General features: G+C 37.6%; 1 protein-coding gene across 3 annotated transcripts in view; it reads left to right on the forward strand.

Moving 5' to 3' along the window:
* The window catches only part of EFR3A (EFR3 homolog A), an 84,124-nt gene that overhangs the window by 55,550 nt on the left and 5,343 nt on the right, over positions 1 to 23,231 (forward strand). For all 3 annotated transcript variants that reach the window (XM_086741283.1, XM_086741282.1, XM_086741281.1), the window contains 10 exons: positions 1,806 to 1,926; positions 3,755 to 3,806; positions 7,861 to 8,033; positions 8,475 to 8,550; positions 11,207 to 11,368; positions 12,564 to 12,695; positions 13,216 to 13,283; positions 14,563 to 14,690; positions 18,778 to 18,866; positions 22,451 to 22,499. In XM_086741283.1, coding sequence (XP_086597409.1) covers positions 1,806 to 1,926; positions 3,755 to 3,806; positions 7,861 to 8,033; positions 8,475 to 8,550; positions 11,207 to 11,368; positions 12,564 to 12,695; positions 13,216 to 13,283; positions 14,563 to 14,690; positions 18,778 to 18,866; positions 22,451 to 22,499 — 1,050 coding nt within the window. The remainder of the gene's footprint in view (positions 1 to 1,805; positions 1,927 to 3,754; positions 3,807 to 7,860; positions 8,034 to 8,474; positions 8,551 to 11,206; positions 11,369 to 12,563; positions 12,696 to 13,215; positions 13,284 to 14,562; positions 14,691 to 18,777; positions 18,867 to 22,450; positions 22,500 to 23,231) is intronic.

Raw genomic sequence — 23,231 nt, forward strand, 5'->3', positions numbered from 1 at the left:
TCTGCTGTATAATATTCCTCATTGATGTCTGGGAAGTTAAAATCACCCATAAGGACAAGGGCAGCTGGTCTAGAGATATCTCCTAATTCCTTGTAGAATAATTCATTGGTGGTGGTGTCCTGACTAGGTGGCCAGTAGTAGACTCCCACAACATCATCTGCTTTATTTGTTTTTCCTTTCATTCTTACACAGAGACTCTCAACCGTGTTGTCGTCAACTGTAAGTGCCATATAATCCAACCCATCCCTTACATACAGTACCACCCCCTGCCTCGCCTGCCCTGCCTATCTCTCCTAAAAAGCCTATAACCATTCATTGTGGCACAGGACTCATCCCACCAGGTTTCGCTTATGCCAATTATGTCGTAGCTCTGGGACTGGGCCAAAACTTCTAGCTGCTCTTGCTTATTCCTCATGCTGTGTGCATTAGCATAGAGACCTTTCAAATGTGCTCCAGTGGACACAGCACATTATGGAGCAGACTGAAGGACCTCGCTAGCATATGTTCCTCAAACATCGGTGTGCCACCCCCAGGCTTATCTGTAGTGAGCCTGGTTTTATCCCTTTCCCCCTTTAAATCTAGTTAAAGCTTTTTTGATGAGCCCTGCTAACTCCTGCGCAAAGATCCTTTGAGACAGATGTACCCCATCTGTTGCCAGCAGACTTGGTGTTGCATAGACAGACACATGATCAAAAAACCCCAAAATTCTACCAGTGACCCTAGAGTCAGAGCCAGGTATTGATCAGCTAACTCTTCCTGTTTCTTCCCTCATTATTCCCTCCAAGTGAAAAGACAGAGGAGAACACTACTTGTGCTCCTGATCCCTTAAGTAGTCATCCCAAGGCCCTGAAGTCTCTTGTTCACCCTTGCACTTCTTATTGCAACTTCATCACTGCCTACCTGAAAAAGCAATAATGGATAATAATCTGAGGGCTGTACCAGAGCAGGAAGCTTTCTCTTCATGTCTTTAATGGAGGCCCCAGGGAAGCAGCAGACTTCCTTAAGAAGTGTGTCCGGTCGACATATTGGGCCTTCTGTTCCCCTCAGAAGAGGGTCTGCTATGACAGTGGCCCAATTTTTTTTCTTTATGGAAGCAATCTTGATGCAGCGCATAGGCTGACTTGATCTTGGCGACACCTCCAAGCCAGGTGAACCATTGTCCTTGTCGTTGTTCGATTCCACTTGCAGGGCCTCGTACCTGTTGTGCGAGGGCACCTGGGAAGGTGGAGGAGTCACAGAGGAGATGTGCCTGCTGTGCAGGGCTAGAACTTGTCACCATTGCTCCCCATCCCTTAAGTCACCACGTTCTGCTGGTTCAGGAAACCCCGCTGTGCACCACACCTGGAGCACTGCACTCCAGATCATGCTGGCACCAGAGCTGCCCACCTCTGCAGTCTCTAAGTAAAGTAATAGTCAGATAATATTTATACACCTGTGAGATTTCTGTTTGCACACCTCTAATGTTTAATGGTGACTTAAGGACAGACAAAATTAACAACGCTGTTCCATGAGAAACGTTCCAATTCCTCACTAGTTACAAATTAACAAATTTCACATATTTAACTTGTAAATGATATATTGAAAGGAGGATAAAATTAGAAAGTTTTAGGTTTCAAAGAAGAAAATGAGTGTCATGAAAATACTCTGTAAAGCCATTCATTAGAAATTAACGTGTAAGTGTTATGTCCTAAAATGAATCCGTGTTATTCTTCATCTATTTTGACCTTGTAAATGTATTCCTTGTATTTATAAGAGAAGAGCCCTGTATCTCTTTCCTTCTATGATTTCATTCCATTTTTATTTAGGATTTTTTGGAAGCAATCTGCCGGATTACCAGAGATCAGAGATCATGATGTTCATCATGGGAAAAGTACCTGTTTTGGGGACAACTTCACAGTCACTGGATACCAGTCTACTGGAACTTGGGTTTGTATATCCTACATGTTTTAATTTCCACTTAAATATTTAGATTTTAGCATCTTGATAAATTAAAAAGTGAAAAAATTAGGAAAAATGAAAGGCAATTCTCACTCATTAGGGACTGTATTAAATGCCGTGCAGAATCAAGGCAAGCACAGTGTCAGCAGTATTAAATCAATCGTCAAACACATTACTGATAGAAAATACCTGATTTTGCACTAAAACATTTCTTCTCTCTACATCTGTACAAATGTTTCTCAAATTATCTGCTTAATAGTGGTAAATTCTATCATTTCTTATGTATGTGTTCTGTGAATGAGGGAGATTGAACTATAACTACATTTTTTTCAAATACCTGCATAATTTACAAATGGTTTTTGTTTATTCTTCATTCTGTATGAGCTGACTTCAGATTAAGAAATTCTAGTGAATTTGTCTCGGTTTAGATTTTCTGTATTTATTTGGAAATAGGAAAAAGCCATAGGTGGGCAGACTCCTATAAACCCATGATTTAAAAGCTGCCATATGCTGAAGTAATATTTTTCCCTCTAACATGAATAATTTTGTTTAAAGACTGCTTTTCCTCAGTATGGGGAAAGTCACGGAAAAGGTTGCAGCTATTCTTTCCAGGTATGCATGAATGCTTTATACCACACGTGTCTGATCACCTGCTAGCCTAACGAGGAAGTCACTGTCATTTTCCTGGCCTCTTGGTAGCTTTTCTTATAGTATTGTGTCCCTGCAGTATGGGACACTATTTCATGGAAGACAGAAATCTGTCTGTGCCAGGCAGTTAGCGCTCATTAAGAAGGTATTTGAAATACAGATCCATTTAGAATTCTCTACTTGGATTTCCAGTTAGTGTGGGGTTTGGTTATTTTTGTTTTGTTTTAGTTTTTAACTATATAGTTTTCCTTTGTGGGATTCTTTGTAAACATGAGACTGATTAGTATGTTGGTATGGTCTCCGTAAGTCATTATGAAAAAAGCAGGCTTTCTGACTGCTGATACAGTCTTGCATTACTTACCTGTAAATTTGGTCTCTGCTACACAAGACTTTGGAATGAGAAGGTGGAAGTTTCCACAGTTATGTGGGGGCCATCTTTTGTGAAGAGACTTGCTTTTTCCTTGTGGTATTTGGTGAACAAAGGGGTTTGTACCTTTTTTACTTTCTTGAAAGGGTCTCTTTGAATGGAACAATTTATTCCAAGTGCACTTTTATCTTGTAAGATCTTGCAAGAACAGTCCATATGTGAATTTACACCAATAGGTATTTAACTTTTTTAGTACCAGTAGATGGAAAATGAGAATAGATGAAGAACAGGTTAAGTGGTGTCATCCTGTGATCTCAAAACTGAGGGTTCTTGCATCTTTTCTAGCTGATTTTGCAGATGACTTTTTTCCAATCTCAAAATTTTGGGATCTGACTTAAAGAAGTGTCCTAATTTGTTAAAAGACTCAATTATATTTTAATTCAGAAGAAATTCTGAGCACTGATGCTTGTGAAAATTAAGTGAAGCATGTAGCAGTTGAACATTTCAGATACAGAAAGACATTTTTGAATGAAACGTGAAGATTTAGATCTGCTTCACATGTATCATTAACTGTTTTTTTCGATGGTATGTGCTTTGTTTTTTAAGCCTTCCTATAAAAATTCCTTTTGAAAACATTTAGTTTTTGTACCTCATTTGGAGACATTTGCTCCTTATTTGCAGTCATCCAGCATCCTTTCCAAGACTGCTGTATTAATTTGTCAAAAACGCAGTTGGAATGAAGTAGAGTAATATTTTTAAGATATGCAAGGAAACTAATTTTCAACTTTTTTCCGTTTGTAGAGATTTGGGAACGAGGAGGATTCAAATAATGTTATTAAGATCTTTACTTATGGTAAGCCTTCTATGTTCAGTATATTATCCTAAAAGCACACAATGTTTCACTTTATATATACATTTATACATACAAGTACAGTATTACAACTCTGTATTATGAAGTTAAACAGACCTTCTGTCATGTTCCGATTTTGGATGAGAGGAAAGCCCCCTTGCGTTCTAGCCGACCTCAGACGAGTCTGGGATGCTAGGGGCGGCTAGACCAACCTCTCACACACCGGAGCGTGGTTTTGCTCGTATTCTCAGGAACAGAATTAAGACTCAACATGGAGTCAAGCGCCAGGTAACTTTATTAACCCGACAAGAAGTTTGTAAATGCAAGAGAAAGGAGAGAAAGAAAGGAAAGAGGGAAAAGAGTTGCAATAGCTACCACCACGGAGCTGCAGCGTCCCAATAGTCCAGTTCACTCGGTGGGGAAACGATCTGTCCGATCTTGGTCGTTTCGATGTTGGTTCTGTGGATGTTTATTCCGTGGATGTTGGTTCTGTTGAATGTTGGTTGTTTTCATTGTGTTCCAAGAGCTGCTTTTCCTAGCCGCACCCCTCACCTGGTGGTGATATGCATGCCCATTACTGGGTGATATGCATGGCCATTATCGATTCTGGGCGCATGCCGGAGGTAGGGCTAAATTTCTCGGAGTCAGCTCTGCATTCAGGTTCACAGGACAACAGGAGTTGGCTTGCAAGATAACGGGAAGCCATTGCTCGGATGGCGGTTTGATGTTTTGACAATATTGAGACAAATATTCGACACAGTCTTTTACACCTTCATATTACATAGATCTGTACTTCTGCTGAGTAAAATTGTGACAGCATTTTCCCGACTTACATAACAAGCAGTTCAAGAAATATTCCTCTATCTCTTAGAGCATTTTAGTGAATATCAGCTCTAATTGGGTCTGCGGATCCGAAAGAACATCATACAGTACGTTGAGTTGACTAGTACTGTCAGCAATGCTGGCAACATCAAAGTGAAATCACTTTTATCTGACACTAGAAAAGCTGTAATTACTAGAATGGCTAATATTTTTAAAATTGTAGGTAGGGATGCCCATTTTGTTGCAGAAGTTGAAGACTGCTTAGTAACTGAAGTAGGGGAAATAGCATAAAGAATGATTTAGTGACTAAAGCAGTAGAATGCCTCCCTGGAAAATGAGTTTCTCTCCCTACTTTGACATTACATTTGTGTGTGGTGTTAGGCACGTCAGTTAAACTGTCCTTTGCTTGTCAGAATATGAAATTGTAGATTCTGGCTTGCAGAAGAGCTGAGCATTCACAGTTGCAATTTAAGGATAGAAAACATGTTAGAAAGGAACCTCAGGGGGTCATTTTGCACATTGTCTTCATTAAAGATAGATAGAGCTGTGCCTAAACTCTTCCTGACAATATTTATCTCACCAGTCTTTAAAAATTTACATTGAAGTTAATAAGAATTGTTCTAATTATTTGAGGTGCTGCATAGCCTATTAAGGAATTAAAATTGTGCGTGTGGAAGAAATATAACATTTTTGTCCTTGAATATTGTTTTGGATCCTCTTAGAATAGGCAAGTAAAATCCCATCGTGGCACAAAGATGTGAAAGTGAATGTTTTGATGCTTAATTAATTACTCAGATGTTGATAAATATTGGGGAAAAAATGTAGGAAGGAATTTGTGTTCAGAACGAAACTTTTGTTGTGGTATGTAAAGTTTAGTCTATATATGTAGTAAAGAACTAAAAACTGGTGAACCCTGCCTGTTCTCTGTACTGAACTGAGCATTGTACATCATGTATTCTTTACAAAAGGATAATACTTCATAACCTAATTAGTCTGTTGTCATGTATGCACACACAACTTAATGTTGTGCAGCAATTAAAACTTGACACTTCATTAAAAGTATGCACTTTTGTTTGCAGCCTTACTGCTTGTAATATTAGTAATTTTCCATTTTCAAAATGATTTATTAGATACCTTCACGTACTCTCAAGCTCACCTGCCAAACAGTTTCCTTTGAGCCTGTTTGTTTACGCTGCAGGAGTAGTGCTTGCCCACATGTTGAGATTTAACCCCAGGAGGCAGCAAAGCACCACCCCCCAATCACTTTCTCACTCTTCTGCGGTGGGATGTGGGAGAGAATTGGAATGGTACAAATGAAAAAAGTGGGTTGAGATGAAGACAGTTCAGTAAGTAAAAAAAGGAAACAAAGAAAAACAAAACCAAGAAAAAAGAAAAATAAATGACAAAAAATAAAACAAACAAAAAAAAACCCCACACTAACAAACCACAAAAAAAACCCACCCAAAAGCCAAGTGCTCACCACCAGCCAACTGATACCCAGCTAGTCCCCGAGCAACAGAGGCCTTTGCAAACTGCCCCCAGTTTTATTGCTGAGCATGAAGTCATACGATGTGGGCTGTCCCTTTGGTCAGCTGAGGTCAACTGTCCCAGCTGTGTTCCCTTCCAAATCCTTGTGCATCCCCAGCCTACTTGCTGGTGGGGTGGTGTGAGAAGCAGAAAAGGCCTTGACTCTGTGTAAGCACTGCTCAGCAGTGACTAAAACATCCCTGTGTTATCAGCACTGCTTTGGTCACAAATCCAAAACACAGCACCATATATGCTCTTAGGAAGAAAATTAACTCGGTCCTAGCCAAAGCCTGTGCAACACAATTCACATGTAAAAGCTGTAATGATATGTTACATGAATAATGAAGATAAAATTATTGTGCAAAGTCTTAAATAAACATACAATTGCTTTTATTATGATTATATTTTCTATTATTTTGTTCCCCTCATCCTCAACAGTTTATGCTTGGCAGTTTCTGAATCCTGTTTTGTTTCTGAGGTTCTAATATTCTGATAACCTTCCTTTAAGAGACAATAACTTTTTAAATATTTCTGACTCCTGTAAATGTTCAGCTGATGAATATTTAAATTGTCAGATTGAAGTTAACTTTTCCTTGTGTGCCTACAGAGCTTGCTTTAAATGAAAGTACTTGAGTGAGGCAAGTCAGCAGTACTATTAGTTTAAAAAAAAAAACACCATGATACCAGATTTCTAAGAACATAATGTTTGCTGCTTACTTTCTTTTTTTTGCAGTAAAGTAGTATCCATAAATGTTCAAGATGTACATGTAGGCCCTGATTTCTCTTTTTTTTTCTTCATGTGAGCATACTTGGTACCATATATGAGCAGCTAAGGGCCTGAAAAGTAAAAATATCTGTGGAATTATTACCATAATAATTTTATGCTCTGCAACTTGTCATTGGCCATTTTTCAAAAAAAAATCTTAAATGGCGCCTTTATTTTTTATTTGACATGTGTTGGTAGAGGAAGGATCCTGCATCCAGCTCTGGAGTCCTCAGCACAGGAAAGACATGGACCTGTTGGAGGGAGTCCAGGGGAGGGCCACAAATATTATCAGACAGCTGGAGCACCTTTCCTATGAGAACAGGCTGAGAGAGTTGGGGCTGTTCAGCCTGGAGAAGAGAAGGCTCCGGGGAGACCTGATAGCAGCCTTCCAGTACCTAAAGGGGACCTACAGGAAAGATGGGGAGAAAATCTTCAGCAGGGCCTGTTGTGACAGGACAAGGGGTAATGGTTTTAAAATAGAAGGAAGCAGATTCAGACCGGACATAAGGAAGAAATTTTTTACAATGAGGGTGGTGGAACACTGGAACAGGTTGCCCAGAGAGGTGATTGATGCCCTATCCCTGGAGACATTCAAGGCCAGGTTGGATGGGGCTCTGAGCAACCTGATCTGGTTGGAGATGTCCCTGCTTCTTGCCGGGGGGTTGGACTAGATGACCTTTAAAGGTCCCTTCCAACCCAGACTATTCTATGATTCTATGAAATACCACTTGAAAACAGATAAAGGAGTTAATTTGAACATGAGTGTTTAAGTCAAGTCCTTCAAAATGCATGATGAGGTTAGGAATTTTCAACACTAATACACTACTTCCATTTGAATCCACCTTTCAGATGCCAAAACAAGCCCACTGAAAAGGTAGTGACAGCAATAATTCTTACAATGCAATAATGACACACATTAATTTTACTTCCAACAATGAACAGGTAACTTCAGGATACAAAGCAACAACAGTAAGTAATGCACTTCCTCCCCCGTTTCTGGACCCGTTATTGTCTCCTTCACTCATGGAAGACTCCGAGCTCAGGCAGCTCGTCTTGGAAATACTGCACAATCTCATTGATCGGCATGACAACAGAGCAAAGCTCAGAGGGATACGGTAATTCTTTTTTTTTCTTTGACCTACTTTAAATTCCAGTTTAGTATCTGAATCATGAGTACTGTTGATTTTTAAGTATTTTTCCTAATATGAAGTGTTAATGTACAGTTTTGATAAATGCACAATGCTCAGTATCATTCATTGATGGCAAGAGTTTTACAGGTAAACCTCAGTGCATGGTATCTTAAAGGACCATTCCAAATATCTACTATTTTTACTGTGGAAGACAGAATATGGTATTTTATATATAGAAAAAAAAGTGTGGTTGTCATAATTCTGTTTGTTTTCTCCTTCTTCAACTGAAATTTGAATGTCATTGTTAAGTATGGATATAATTAAAATGGAAATTGCTTCAGGATTTATTTGGATAGTTAATATGTTTCCCATCGTCTTCCTTTTCAACTTCTTTTTGCTAAAACGACATCGTTGTTTCCTTTGTAGAATAATACCAGATGTTTCTGATCTAAAGATCAAACGAGACAAAATTTCAAGGCAAGATGTGAGCTTCATGAAAAAGGTAATAGAATGAGAAAGTTGACTTTTCTATCTAGAAGACAAAGTAGCTGAATCAGTTGTTTTGTTTTTCTTCTACAATTATGTCATATGTCTTTGCACTCAATACTCAGTATTGAGTGATTTTAATTCAAATTACCATGATTTCAGTGCTGAGATGCTTTAGACGCTTGAGAAGTGGTTTCATGGAATAAAATTTTCATTTCTGTCTTCAGTGAAAATCCTTGTGTGCATGAAATTAGCACAGTGTATATCCAAACCATGATTCTGAAAAGACCTTCCTATAGTTACATCCCTGTGCAGCATTTCATTTGTGCTGAGTAGCAGTTTTTCATTTTTATGGGATTTATTGTTTTGTTTTCAGATTTTTCGTAGGTAAAGATGTCAAAGAAAGTTAACTTGGAAGAAAAAAATACACCTCCTTACAAGATTATTTTTATAGGGCATTGTGCCAGTTGACTTCTGAGTATATCTGGTTCTAAAGAAAAACAGGCTGATGTGGAGTGAAATTACTTCTTTACAATAAACACCTTATTTTCTACGTGGGGAAAAATGCATATAGTTATTAGTGTGCTCTGTCATTCCTGACTGTAGTTTAGCTGTATAGGTATATTTGCAAACAAAAAATAAAAATTACTGAAGTCAGCTCAAGCAAGCTGATTTATCACTATTATCAGCTTGAGAAAATATATTCGTTTCTCACAGCTATCCCGTGCTGCTTTTTTTTGTTTCCTATTATGTGTGAAATAAGAAATGCATTTTTTCAGAGTGCTGACTTAATATTATAATTATAAAAGTCAGAAGAATTGCATTTTAACTTGTCCAGAGGCAAAAATATTACATATATAATCATATACAAAATAGAGTTGTGCAGCTTTCCAGTAATATTGCAAATACATGTTCTTGCTAAGTTAGTACAGTTGATATTCCTTGCACTATATTTATACCTGTTTTGGTTAATACTGGAATAATACTACTATAAAGAATACTCCAACTCTGACATTTGTTAGTAGTGTATCTTTGTAAAAAACTAAATTAAATTTTAATTAATCAGTTTAATTTGAAACAGTTTGGATAAGTTGTATTTACGGATTTTATTAGATGAAAATTTTAATTGTTAAACTAAATATTTGAATTGTTAACATTCTCATCTGAAAAAGAGGACAGGAGAGGAAAAGTAACTCTTAACAGGTCAAGAAAAGTTTGTACAGTCTTCTGAAAAAGTATATTCACCCTATGGAGTGAAGTAATTCAGTAATTATCTGTGTGATACTGTTTCAGGTGCATATCATAAACCTAATGTTACTCACTTAATGTGGATGTGTATGTTAGCAGAGTACCCTTTATAGATTCCTTGCATAGTCAAAGGTGAGGGGTGAAGCACCTCCAGAAGTCCGTTGAGATCTGAATGACACTGTAGGCTTGTTTGATGTTAGACTGGGATCTGAAGGCAACTGTGTATCATACTTTGGAATTTCAGTACCTAAAATTAGGTGGAATGAGAAGCAGATGTAGAGATAAAACTCTCTTCATCTCAGTCTACCTTCTGAAAGCCAGAAGGTTTATTTCTGTCCTTTTTTTAAAAGGAAATATTGAACTTCTTGCATTTTGCAGTATTCTAGAAAGATACTATGTGTCAAGAAAACTCACATACTAATTTATTTTCGTATCTAAGTGCGGTTCTTTATCAACGAGATTAATAATTTCATTACTTTTAGTTTCCAAATATACTGTGTCTTTAAACAGCTGACCTTTACTCTGCTTATTTCACAGTAGCTTCTGTGCTTTGCTAGTAGCTCTGTATCCCTCTTTTCTAAATAAAACATATATTTGAACAAGTATATATTTGATTTTAGAAGTACTAAGACGACTAACAGCGTCTTTATTGTTTCTTAAACGAATATGTTCTTCTTGAAAAACAGATGAGAAATATTAGTTTGCTTTCTCCTTCTAAAGCTAAACTAGTACTTCCAGAGGTAAAGCATCAGTCCTTGGATCTAAAAATTACCTGTGTCAACTGATCCAAACCTGTAGCTTCTACAGATTAAGAATGCTGAAGTGGTACTGAGACAAGTGTTGCATACAAAACCCGCTTCTTAACCTGCCTTTCAGTATTGTCTTTTTTTGTGTGTTGAAATAATAGTTTCATTGCCATGATTTGGTTAAGGATGGCATTATAAGGAAAGGAAAGTCACTTTTCAAAAAAATGATCTCTTCACAAGGATAACTCTTGAAGCTCCTCATTTACTTGGGCATTCTTGAGAATGTTAATTTACCAAAAGGAAAAAAAAAAAGTCGATCTTGAAGCAATTTTTTTCCTGAGTATATCAATAGGAAATGAACATCAGTGACGCACAGTTTGGTATTCATGTGCAATCCTCTGTATCAGTACACTTCTACAAAAATAAAATAGTACTGTATTTATAAAGAAGTTCCTGTTGTGGTAGTAAACTAACAGTCGCCTTGATTAATCATGTACTTGTCTGTATATGTGTATACATGTATTTTGTCCTTTTAAATTTTTTTAGTTCTCTATCCAAAATGATCTAACGTCAAAGTTGACTCTGCTTGGAGTAGAGGGTTGGACTAGAGGACCTTCAAATATCCTTTCTAACCTAAATTCTTTCAATACTCATTTTCCCTTTTTATGTCTTTTATAGCATGGTCAGCAGTTGTACAGACACATCTACTTAGGCTGCAAAGAAGAAGACAATGTCCAGAAAAACTTTGAACTGCTGTTTACATCTCTAGCTCTTACCACAATTGAACTAGCCAACGAAGAAGTGGTTATTGACCTCATTCGGTTAGCTATTGCTTTGCAGGTATGAGTCTGAATCGGTGTTGGCTGCATTCATTGACCATTTGTATTGGTAATTGAAGATGTGCATAACTTTTCTTGTTTACATATTGATCTTCAAATTGGAAATCACGTCATTCCATCCCGATTTGATCGATCCATTAAGGAAGTGCGCTTTGTACGTAACATGTATTAATAGGGAAACTTCGACTAATCGGTTTTGTTACAAACTTCTACAACATTTTCTCTTGAGGAAATATAGCAGATGTGAAAATCTTCCCTAGAATCACAGATATATACGTTAGCAGATTGACAGGGCATTCTTACAAACTTGCGTCGGTATTCAGTATAAAATATATGGAATGTGCTCACCTTGGAAAAAAGCTTTTGATTCATTCATTGGTTGGAAATATTTGTCAAACAAAGCTTTTTAATCATATCTTAGAGTAAAATTCTATCTGTGTGTTGACAGGCTTTATTCCTTAACATTTCCTTTACAGTATCAGACGTTATTTCGTACTTGCATATGACTAGTAGGTTTATCTATGTTGAAATCAAAGCATTTAAAAAATAGTGCTAGCATGTGCTATGGAAGTTTGATTAAATTGTGTTCTGTATTCCCAGTTCACTCTGTCATTAGCCTTATTCCCTAACGTACGCCTGCATTATGAAACCTCTGAAGTGCAGAGTGCATCTTTAATTTTAAAATATGTCACTGAACCAAATCTTTATTTGATGAAAATGACATTAGGAGTTTTACTAGAGCAAAAGTAATACAATCTGAATAAACACAGAAATGCTAATAAACATTAAGTAGTTTCCTTTATGATACTATATCTGTGACTCAGAAGAGATATTTTATTATTAAAATACTGTTTCTAATTATCCTGGAAAAAAGTTATGCTTAGCAGGTGGTCCTTATGGGAATTTGAAGGACAAGAGACTAGCAGTCGTTAACCTGTACTTTCTTTCTGAGAAACAGACATTAGGTTTATTTCTCTTAGAGATTGAAGCCCTCAAGCTCTGTAACTTCGGATAAATATATACTTAATTCAAGAGTGTGCTAGAATACTAGAATTTTAAGGCGAGAGGTTTTAAATGCTGACTAATATTAGATAGTCATCCTATGTCAGGTAGTGTTACTAATAATAATTTTGACTTCCATATATTCGGGACAACCTGTTAACTTCGGAGGGTGTAATGCTATGCTTTTATTTCAGGACGTTGCCATCATCAATGAGGATAATCTACCAATGTTTAATCGTTGTGGTGTCATGGCATTGGTTGCAGCGTATCTAAACTTTCTGAGTCAGATGATTGCAGTTCCTGCCTTTTGTCAGCATGTCAGCAAGGTAACACATAATTAAGTACTTCAGGTCGTTTAGAACAGTACACATTGTACTGTAAAATGGGTAAATAACTTCTGTCACCTAATTGCTTGTGGTATTGATCTCCTGTATTTGTGTGTACCAACATTGCTGTTTGATTTTGATCTCTGATGGCGTTACTCGCTGATTCTTAAAACTATACACAGAATATTCTTCTTTCAAGGTATAGCATTTTTATTTTGTTTATGGTACCATATACAATGGGCTAAATTACCATCTGGTATAAGACTTCACAGCCTCACTGGCTTTGGTAAAACCGTACTGACATGATCAGGACCATGAGAAACAGATTTTTATTCCAAAGGGTGAGTGCCAGAATCTCGTTCTTTGTTTAAAAGAAATTCTAAAGGCCTCATTTTTGCTGAGGTAGATGTTAGTAAAGGATTGGTAATTGTTACAGTAGAAGCACTTTAAACAATTTAGTCATTGGAGAAAATAGCTATGGAACTACTCCATTTGTACTATTTGTCTTGATTTTTTTCAGGTCATCGAAACTAGAAGTCTTGAAGCACCTTACTTTCTACCAGAAACAATTTTCAAAGAGAAATGCAAGTAAGTAGGTGTAGAATGTGAATTAATGAACAGTGAAGTACTTATATTAAAAATCGCACATAGTTAAAATATGTTGCATATGTGAAAAATAATTTAGAGGTTTAATAGTGCCCAGGATAGACAGAAGAAAAACAAGCATTAAAAGCATATATGAAAAAAAAATATATCTTTCAGACCTTTTTTATTGTAGCCAGAGTCACGTACCTCTGCACAATATGATGCTTGGTGTAAGTGCTGACACAGCAAAATGCATTTTCAGTGACTCATGGGATAGGTGAGGTTGGTAGGAATCTCTGAAGATCATCTTCTTCAACCTCCCTTCTTAAGCTGCATCACCTAGAGCAGACTGTCCAGCACCACATCCAGATGGCTTTGGGATGTCTCCAAGGATGGAGACTCCACAACCTCTCTGGGCAACCTGTGCCAGTGCTTGGTTGTCCTCACAGTAAAAAAGTGTTTGATAATGTTCAAACAGAACATCCTGTGTTTCAGTCTGTGACCATTGTTTCTGGTCCTGTCACTGGGCACCACTGAAAAGAGCCTGGTTCTATTGTCTTTCCCCCATCCCTCTCTTAAGGTAGTTGTACACATTGATAAGATCCATCTTCTCTTCTCCGTCTTGAACTGTCCCAACTCTCTCTTTCATCATTGGAGAGATTTTCCAGTCCCTTAATCCACCTTGATGTCCCTTTATTGGACTCTCTACAGTAAGTCCACATCTCTCCTGTCCTGGGGAGCCCAGCACTTGACATAGTACTTCAGGTGGGACCTTACCAGTGCTGAGTAGAGGGGAAGGATCACCTCCCTTGACCTGCTAGCAATATTCCTCCTAATGCAGCCCGGGATACCCTTAGCCTTTTTTGTTGCAAGGACACATTGCTGGCATATGACAAATACTATTACACTGCAGGTTTCTCCATTTAACACAGACCATATTCTCTCAAGATGTAGCAGAATAGGTGAGGAATGTAATTTCATAGAATCACAGAATGTTTAGGGTTGGAAGGGACCTTTAAAGGTCCCTGCAAGGAGCAGGGGCATCTTAACTAGATCAGGTTAGATAATGAAGAAGTGTTAAGGTAGTTTAAAATATTGCAGAGGTATTCAATAGATTTTTTTTTTTTTTTGACTGTATATTCATTCCTAGATAGCAAGTTTTGTTTCTATCAGATCATTACCATTGACCCTTATTGGTTGCTTGCAGACATTATAAAAGTGTCTGTCTTAATGAACAAATCTCTATTGATAGATAATAACTTCAAATACATTATTTTGACAGTCTTCCCAAATCCTTAGAGAAGGATGAAAAAAATTTATTTTTCCTGACAAACAAGATTGCAGAATCATTAGGAGGCAGTGGATACAGCGTGGAAAGATTGTCAGTTCCATATGTACCCCAGGTAACAGGTAAGTGGTGATTAATGGCAAAACTGCCGAGTACCAGTTATTAAGAATGCAGTAACCAAAACTGGTTACATGCCTGTTATCATATCTAATTAGGATCATTAATCTCTGATCCTGTGGGATACTGAGCTTCCAAGGTTTTCATTTAACTAAATTAGGACCAAAATTAATATTTTGGAATTCTGGAACTTTTTAATTTTTTACTTCAATTAAAGATTTTGTTTCTACTATTATATTTTAATGCTAGAATATAGTGTTTCAGAATATATCACTAATTTTAGTAAAAGATGGATCCATTTTTTGTATATTCCTGTGACAGTTACGGTTGAACTCAAAAAGCCAGGAAAGATTTTATCCTAACTATTTCTTGTATTTCTGAATATCAATTATATAATGCTTAACAATGACTTACAGACATAAAATCATCATCCTCTCTTTGTTTCACGTTTTGGTACTTCTTATCAGTTTGAAAGACATTCATATTTGCAATTTTTTGTACCTTGTTCTCTTTCTTATTTGGAGGGAGGGGGAAGCTAATAATTGAAATGTACATTTAATCATTTTTTGTCTATATGTATATATTTATTTTTTAATTTAGCTCTATTTCCATCAGGCAAAAAAGCTCATAAACGCAGACACAAGTCAAAAGGTAAAATGAGGTGTAGGTCAGCCTGCTCTCCTGCTAGCTGTGGTGTGTCTGTATAGGATGTGCACAGTCCAAAAAAATATGCTTTTAGAAGACCTTTAGACCAGAAACTGTGTTGTACTTAGTGTACTTAGTGTTTCCTTCTGCTTTTTTTTTGTTTGTTTGTTTATCTCCTTGATATACCTGTAGCAATGTTAGCTGCTGCAAGGTTTGCATTTCTGTTTACTCTTGATTTGGAACTCTACAATACAGTAGCTTCCTATTTTCTTTTCCTGAGCAGGTAGGAGGGCTATAGGTATAATTTTTGTGATAGTAGTGGCTACCTCTTTGAGTGACATTTCAAGAACTTGGTAGAAAGTTGGAAGAAGCTGTCAGCTGTTCGCAGAACAATGATTCATCTTTCTCACTGGCTGTTGAGGATAAAGGTCCATTAGTGGGACATGTGTACGTGTGTATGTTCTGTGTGCATCCCAGCAGTGGCTGGGCTTAGACACTGTCTATTCATCAGCTGTCTCCTGGTTTCCAGTCTTCCCAGTCCCTGGCACCTGAGCATGTGAGTCCCCAAGACCCACAGCCCCAGTCCAGCTGCTGGTACAGATCCCCTTTGTGCACAGTAATGCATGTGCACACATGGGTTTCAGTCAGCCCCCAAGTCTCCGTGCCCTTTTAGACAGTTAACTTGGGCCTCCTGGTCCCTCCAGGTGTGTTCCCCTCAGAGGCAGACTGACACACAGAGAGACAGATGCACGCGGGCACGCTCAGATCCCAGACCACTTGATGTACTTGCCTGCTGGTCCAGCTTGATATTCCCTTGTTACCATGCACTGATGCTGTGCGCTCTCACTTGCTTCAGAAACACAAACCTCAGTGACCCGTGGTCTGACTCCAGTTGCTCCACTCAGACTCCCATGCACACACCTGCACAAATAGATAGAGTCCCCCATCTAGGAAAAGGGAAATGGGCTTTAATCAGAGGATGGGACAGGCTGCACTGCTGAGGCTCAGGGCATGGCCCAATGCACGTACTGATCAGCAACCGATTTACATGGGACTGATGCCTTTATCCCCGTATCTGTGTATTTTCCTTACTTACTCCTCCCCAAACCATCTCAATGAATACAGAGTGAAAGAGCTGGGGCTGTTCAGCTTGGAGAAGAGAAGGCTCCGAGGAGACCTTATTGTGGCCTTTCAATACTTAAAGGGCGTTTATAAGAAAGATGAGGACAGGCTTTTTAGCAGGGCCTGTAGCACTAGGACAAGGGGTAATGGTTTTAAAACAGAAGAAGGTAGATTTAAACTAGATATAAGGAAGAAATTTTTTTACAATGAGGGTGGTGGAACACTGGCACAGGTTGCCCAGAGAGGTGGTAGATGCCCCATCTCTGGAAACATTCAAGGCCAGGTTGGACGGGGCTCTGAGCAACCTGATCTGGTTGGAGATGTCCCTGCTCCTTGCAGAGGGGTTGGACTAGATGGCCTTTAAAGGTCCCTTCCAACTCAAACTATTCTATGAATCCTCTTTTTCCCCACCCTTGGTTTCTCCCCTAGTATGGGGAGCAAACATCCTAGTATGGAAGTTTCCCATATTAAACCTTATGCAGTCCCAAGATGCTGTTCCCCTGCATCCCACAACGTGTCCCGTATCCTAGATGCTGTCCCCACCCTGGTCAGTGAGGTTACCCAGAGAGCTGCTGCCATTGCCCCAGGGGGTGAGTGTGCCACTCCCAGACCATGGGGCCAAGACTCCTGGGACACCCCTGGCAGGGGCTGGGGCGATGGATGTTGGAGCCCCACCACTGCCCTCGTGCCTCTGGGCTCCTTCATGTGCGTGGAGATGAGCTTTATATTGTGTAACAGAAAAAATAGCAATTTTCACAATTTTTTACCCATTTAGTATGTTGAAATTAGAGAAGAATGGGCATTTTTATTAGGCAAGTATAGTGATACATCCAATTATAAAAATGAGTTCTATCCAAAGTAGTCCCAAAATTGTGTTTTCTGGTGTTTGCTTGTAAATTATAGAGAGAGCAGCAAGATGGCAGCAAAGATGTAGTTTTGTCTTGTATTTTCTCTTAAAGGCTAAGGTGCTTTCCTCAGACTCTGTATGTATTGCATCCTGTACCAGGGATTAAAAATCAAGTAAATCCTTCAAAATGCCACTTCAAATGCTCGGGGACTTGGAGAACCTGGCAAAGATAGCTAAAAGTCAGGTGTTTTTCACTAATCTTGTTCTTTCACTGCCTCTTGATCTTGAAATAGCATTTCTTTTTTATGACTTCTGAAAGTTATTTCTTGATTTTTAAAAGCTGAGTATGCTCAGCTCTGCTGGACTGAATTCTGTTTGTTCATGCTCAATAGTTGCACTGCAGAAGTGCTTTGCTAGAAGTGATTTAAACAAAGGTTGTGGAAGAACCAGCATAAATTACGTTGTGGTGGGGGAGTTTTATAGTCGTTCTCCTTATCCTGATCTTAGTGCTGAGTGCCTGTAGATGCTTCTGACTACGTGCGGTGCAAGTCATCAAATAATAACAGCCAGGTCCAGATGGCTTGACCTCAGCTGAAATCTAAGATGGGACATTGCAATTCGTGGTTTTGTACATGAGATGCGTGAAAGTCAGGCCACTCAAGTCTCCGTTTGTCAGAGCATCCTCATGACACATCTGTAAATGTATTTTTCCTGTTTTTTTTAATTTTACATTAATCTATTAAAGGTCAAAATGAGAAAATATTATCGGTGTATTGTCTCAGGAATGCAGTCACAAAAGGAAAATCCATCAAGTGATGGATCATTTGATCATATCTGCTTAAGCATTAGTTAAATTGTTGTGCTTCTTTTAGTATCAGCACAGCTGGTCTTATTCTGACAACTTTTAGGCCAGCTGGGCTTGCAAAAATGTGTATAGGAAGTTAAAAATTGAAAAAAATTTTTCACCAAGTAGATTTTTAGACTCCCTGAGTATGGTACTTGTAGTAACAAGAGTAAGGAAGGACTGTTGTTCACTTCCATTCAGAAGTCTGTTTCTTCTGTCAATGAGTCATCTTCCAAAAAGCCCATTTCTGTTTCAGAATACCTTCAAATTAAGACCTTAATACTTTTCACAACCAAAAGAAACAGGCTTTTGTAAATTACTCTGCAGCAATATATGCAGTTATTTGTTATGCATTTGAAGAAGATCTCATCTCATTTTTTTAAATTCTGGACTTTCAAGGGAAGGTTGACATGATCTGGGATGAGAGGGGAAAGGGACAGTGAAAGGTTATTTTCCTTCATATTAATAATTTGGAGGAGTAATTGTTCATTTTTTGCAACAATCCAAATGATAAAATTGGTGGTTTTGGATTAAATATGCATATAGAAACAAATCTCCATCTACTGAGTACAAATTTGATTGATGGTGTTTCAACTGCTATACAGAAAGTGAGGCAAGTTGTTTTTTCTTCTAGATGAGGACAGACTCTCCAGGAGGAAGAGTGTTGTGGACACGGTGTCTATTCAGGTGGATATTCTGCCTGGCAACAACACGGAGGATAAGGTATGAAAATCACGGGATATTTTAAAGCAGCATCTTCTGCGGGGGTGGGGGAATGCAAATGAAGCTTCCCCAGAAAGTCTAATATCTAATTGTTCTAGCAATGTTAAATGCTTTGGGGTTTTGATTTTTGTAACTCCTATATTTTTAGAAATGTGTTGTCAAAGAGACTGATGCTGATCTTGCTGTATAAAAATTTATTTTGTTACTGTAGTTTTTGCAGATAGTACTGCAGAATGTAGGATAGCAATACATATATATGCTGAGCAACTCATATTTTAAAAGTAAATATTCTAAAAAATTTTCTTTGCATTTTGAGAGATCAAATAAAATTCCTGCATTTGTATCCCTGTATCATTTGAAGTATCTGAGAGCCTTGTCCATCAGTGTGGGGCTGACAGAAATAAGACTAGTGGGGAAGCTGCTGGCTTTGGTTGGGGCAGGTAAAGACTGGGCAGGCTGCTTAGAGCACAGTGTTACATTACCGCTTTTCCCTTCCAGAGACTTTAGCACACAGTGCTTTAAGGACATGGGAAGGATAAGGTAGCAACAAAAAGTTCATATGTAAGGTAGAGGAGCTGATGCTAATTATCCCTTAGGAAGATTGCATTATAATTAAAATTATCCCACATCTTTTGGCACTTCATTTGAAGTATTTCTTAAAATAAACTTCCATTTCTACTGAATCTTTTTCAACGTTCCTCTGATTTTTATTAGCCAGATTTCTGCTGGCTGCAATGGAGATTAGCTGTTGAAGTGGAGGTGCATGTTGTACATGCAAATGAATCCTACCTTTAGCACCTTACAGCACAAACCGGCTACGGACATGAAGCGGAATGTGGGGACAGAGTCAAAGTGCATGTTAGTTAAAAAATGCAGTATTAAGCTATTGCAAAGGAGCAAACCTCGTTTTAGTGACAGAAGTTATTTATGTTTTGCATTATTATTATTTTTCCTTTCTGTGTTGTGCTGATGATACCTCAGATGATACTCCACTTCTTGTGGTTGTCCTTTAACAATGATGCAGGGAAACTCGATAAAAGTTTAGGGGAAAGAAGAAAAGAGTGTTTGAAAAATAAGCCAGATTACGACAATCTTTAGCTTTCTGAGGGAAGTAAATGATCCTAATAGGAATGGAGGTGTTTGCCTTAGTATTCTTTTTTTAATCTCATGTGTTATATGTGATTATATGTGATTGAACATTTCTTTTGAAAGTAGAATTAAATGAGAGACGATTCTATGTCAGATTTCAAATGGTTACGCTGATGTTATTTTAAGCATTGACATATAGACTTTTTAATAGGATATAGCAGTTGTAGATAAAATCTGTGTGTAAGTTCTCAGTTTAATGTGGCACAGTGTCTTGGATAGTGTTTGTCTTAAAAACAATAATTTTATTAATCAGAAACACATGAAACAAGTATTCCTCCTTTAGTAACTTTATAGTGTTTGTTTACAGTGCAAAGGGAAAACCAATATTTTTCTGATTTGATGACTGCAAATTAGCCTTCATACCTAAATAATGAACATCTGAAAGACTTTCATAGAATCATTGAATCATAGAATTATTTAGGTTGGAAAAGACCCTTAAGATCATCGAGTCCAACCGGTAACTTAAAACTACCAAGTCCACCACTAACTAAACCACGTCCCTGAGAACCACATCTACACATCTTCTAAATGCCTCCAGGGATGGTGACTCCGCCACCTGCCTGTTCCTTTAGTAATGGTGCTCTGTAATTTTTGTGAATTTTTGTTCCCTCATAATGCCTGTTTTTTTACCACTTGCAACATAAGATGATACACTGGATGTTACTCAAGAAGAGGAAAAAAAAGGGAAAAAATTAAATCTGATTCTCTTGTTATGTAGATTAGTAAATATAACATGATCCACTGTCAGCAGAATAATAACTGGAAAAAAAAAAAAAGAAGCACAAGGCTTTATGATTGAGAAGATAAACTACTTAATTATTGGAAGTTTTAGCATTAATGATGTATGGTATCATTTCTACGCTATGTGAGGTAGAAGACTGTTTATCCATAAAATATCTATTATTGTATACAACACAAATGCAATTCTTTTGTCAGCACAATCAGTGTTTTGTTGTAGCAAGTCTGTTAGTGAATTCTGTTCAGGAAAGTTATTTATTCTGTAGTTATCTCCATTTATAAGATGAAAGAACTTGTAAAAGCAGCTAGTGCCTCTGTGATACTAATAACCAAAGATATTTCTGGCCAATATCAGCAGCTACTACTGATATTAATTAAAAATCTGAAAGGCTGCTGTAAATGAGTAATATTTACCAAATATGAATCATGTAAAAGGTGATTATTTCACAGGTTGAATAGTGTTTATCTCTAGCCATACCCACAAATATTTGACATAAAGGGAGTTTTACTGTTTGCTTGTTAAGCTTTTATATATTCAGAGGTAGAGAATGCAATGCTCATGTAGTAAAATCCGCTAGAAGAATGTCGTTTACAGCTCTGTCTCCTGAAATAACACCGATATGAAAAGGAAACAGCTACTTCATCTGGCTTTTCCATTTATAGTAGGTCAAGTCAATGAATTAAGAAATTGAAACAATTCAGTGTCTTCTGAATTGGGTGAAATAACTTTTTGCTACCTTTCAGATCTTTTATCTTAAATCATATTAGACCATTCTGAACAATTAGTGTTTGTAAGGAAAAATAAAAGCACTGCCTGTTTACATGTAGTTAGTTTTGAAGGACTAAAGTAAGGCAGTCCAAGCCAAGAAACCACATTATATTCAGGTGAACACTGTTCTGCCACGTAAGCATTCTCCCCGAATATTATCACAGTGGTTTCACTGTAAGTCCACTTACTGATACGGAAACTGTAGGTCTATAAAGGATTGAAACAGAAAGATCCATGAGCTGGAGCTCTTCAGAGAAATGTTCACATGTCTTTAGTAATTTTGCAGCCCCAAGCAATTCCTAATGAAGTACAGCTGCAGCAGCAAATGGATATTTGCATGGCTAAATGGACAAATTTTCTCAGTGCATCAGATATAGCTAGTTATGAAGAGCCCTTTAGGTCCAATGTTTATGGCATAAGGACCAAATTATTTGAAACCCATCATGGTATGAAGTTAGCCTGAAGCAATAACCATTTTCCACTCTACCCTCCACTACCATCTCTAATTTTAGCATCACATTGCTTGTAACTCAACCAGTCTCAGGAAGCAGTTGCTATTATTCACAGCAACTGTCTAAGAACCAGTACTGAGGCTTAGCAGTATAGAAACACCACATTCTTGACCCAAAGGAATGTTCTGCCAAAATTCAAGTCCTTTTCCACAGTATTGTTGCCACAGAGCATTTTGACCAGAATTTGGAAAGTTTTCTTTGATCTCGTTTGATAAACATTTCCTCACTAATTGTAGTGGCTTAAAATCGCAGATTAGTGATCTGTCAGCTGTCACAGAAACTCCAGATAAAGCTATTAGAGATTTGTAAGGCAGAAAAGCTCTGCGCCCGTTTTAGCCTTCTGCATTTATCACATTCCTTGTTTTTTAGAAGCTTGTTTTATATGATGTTGAAGGGGTTTTGTTTCTTACGTTTAGGTTGATAATACTGAAGAAATCACCTTTGAAGCTTTGAAGAAAGCAATTGGTAAGATTTGCTGCAATTATGTTTATGCAGCATAGTTCTAGATTACTATGGAATTGCTAGAGAAAAAGGTGTTGCTAGACTAACATAATTAAAATACTGTATTTGTTTCTCTTCAGCTGGTAAAATTATTTAAAACTTCAGTTATTTATTTCTAAATTTCTGAAATGATATCTTGATAATCTAAGTGAATTCATTTTCTGAAGCTAATATGACTGAATGAAAAGCATCTGGAAATGCCTGTCATCTACTAGATTTGCCCTTACAAGCCAAACTATAAGTAACATGAGATTTTCAAATTCCATTGAGTGATTATTTCAAAAGCAACTTAAATATTTTTAACGTACCAAGATTTTCTGGTCTTCGATGCATTCAGAAAATAAATGGTAAGGTACACATTGTGGAGTTCAAAAACACTCAATTTTTTAGGTAGTGTATTGATAGAGCTCTGATTTGTTTCAAATAATATTTTTCTGACAAGTGATGCACCTGTCAGAACTCAGAATTACCTCATTTTCTTATTTCAGATGATTATAAGTAATTACTAATTAATACTCTCCAGTCCACTAAAGTCCTGTCAAAAACATCAATTAGAGGTGTGGATGTTATAAACATTAGACACTGGTATTTTAAACAGTATTTCAGTCTGAAAGTTTTCCAAACCTGCCTAATCACTGAGGTACTTAAATTCATTAGGTGCTGCAAAGTTCCGGCTGCTGGTGGACTCACTCCATT

This window comes from Chlamydotis macqueenii, chromosome 2 (assembly GCF_036417535.1).
Source record: "Chlamydotis macqueenii isolate bChlMac1 chromosome 2, bChlMac1.mat, whole genome shotgun sequence".
NCBI classification, from domain to species: Eukaryota; Metazoa; Chordata; class Aves; order Otidiformes; family Otididae; genus Chlamydotis; species Chlamydotis macqueenii.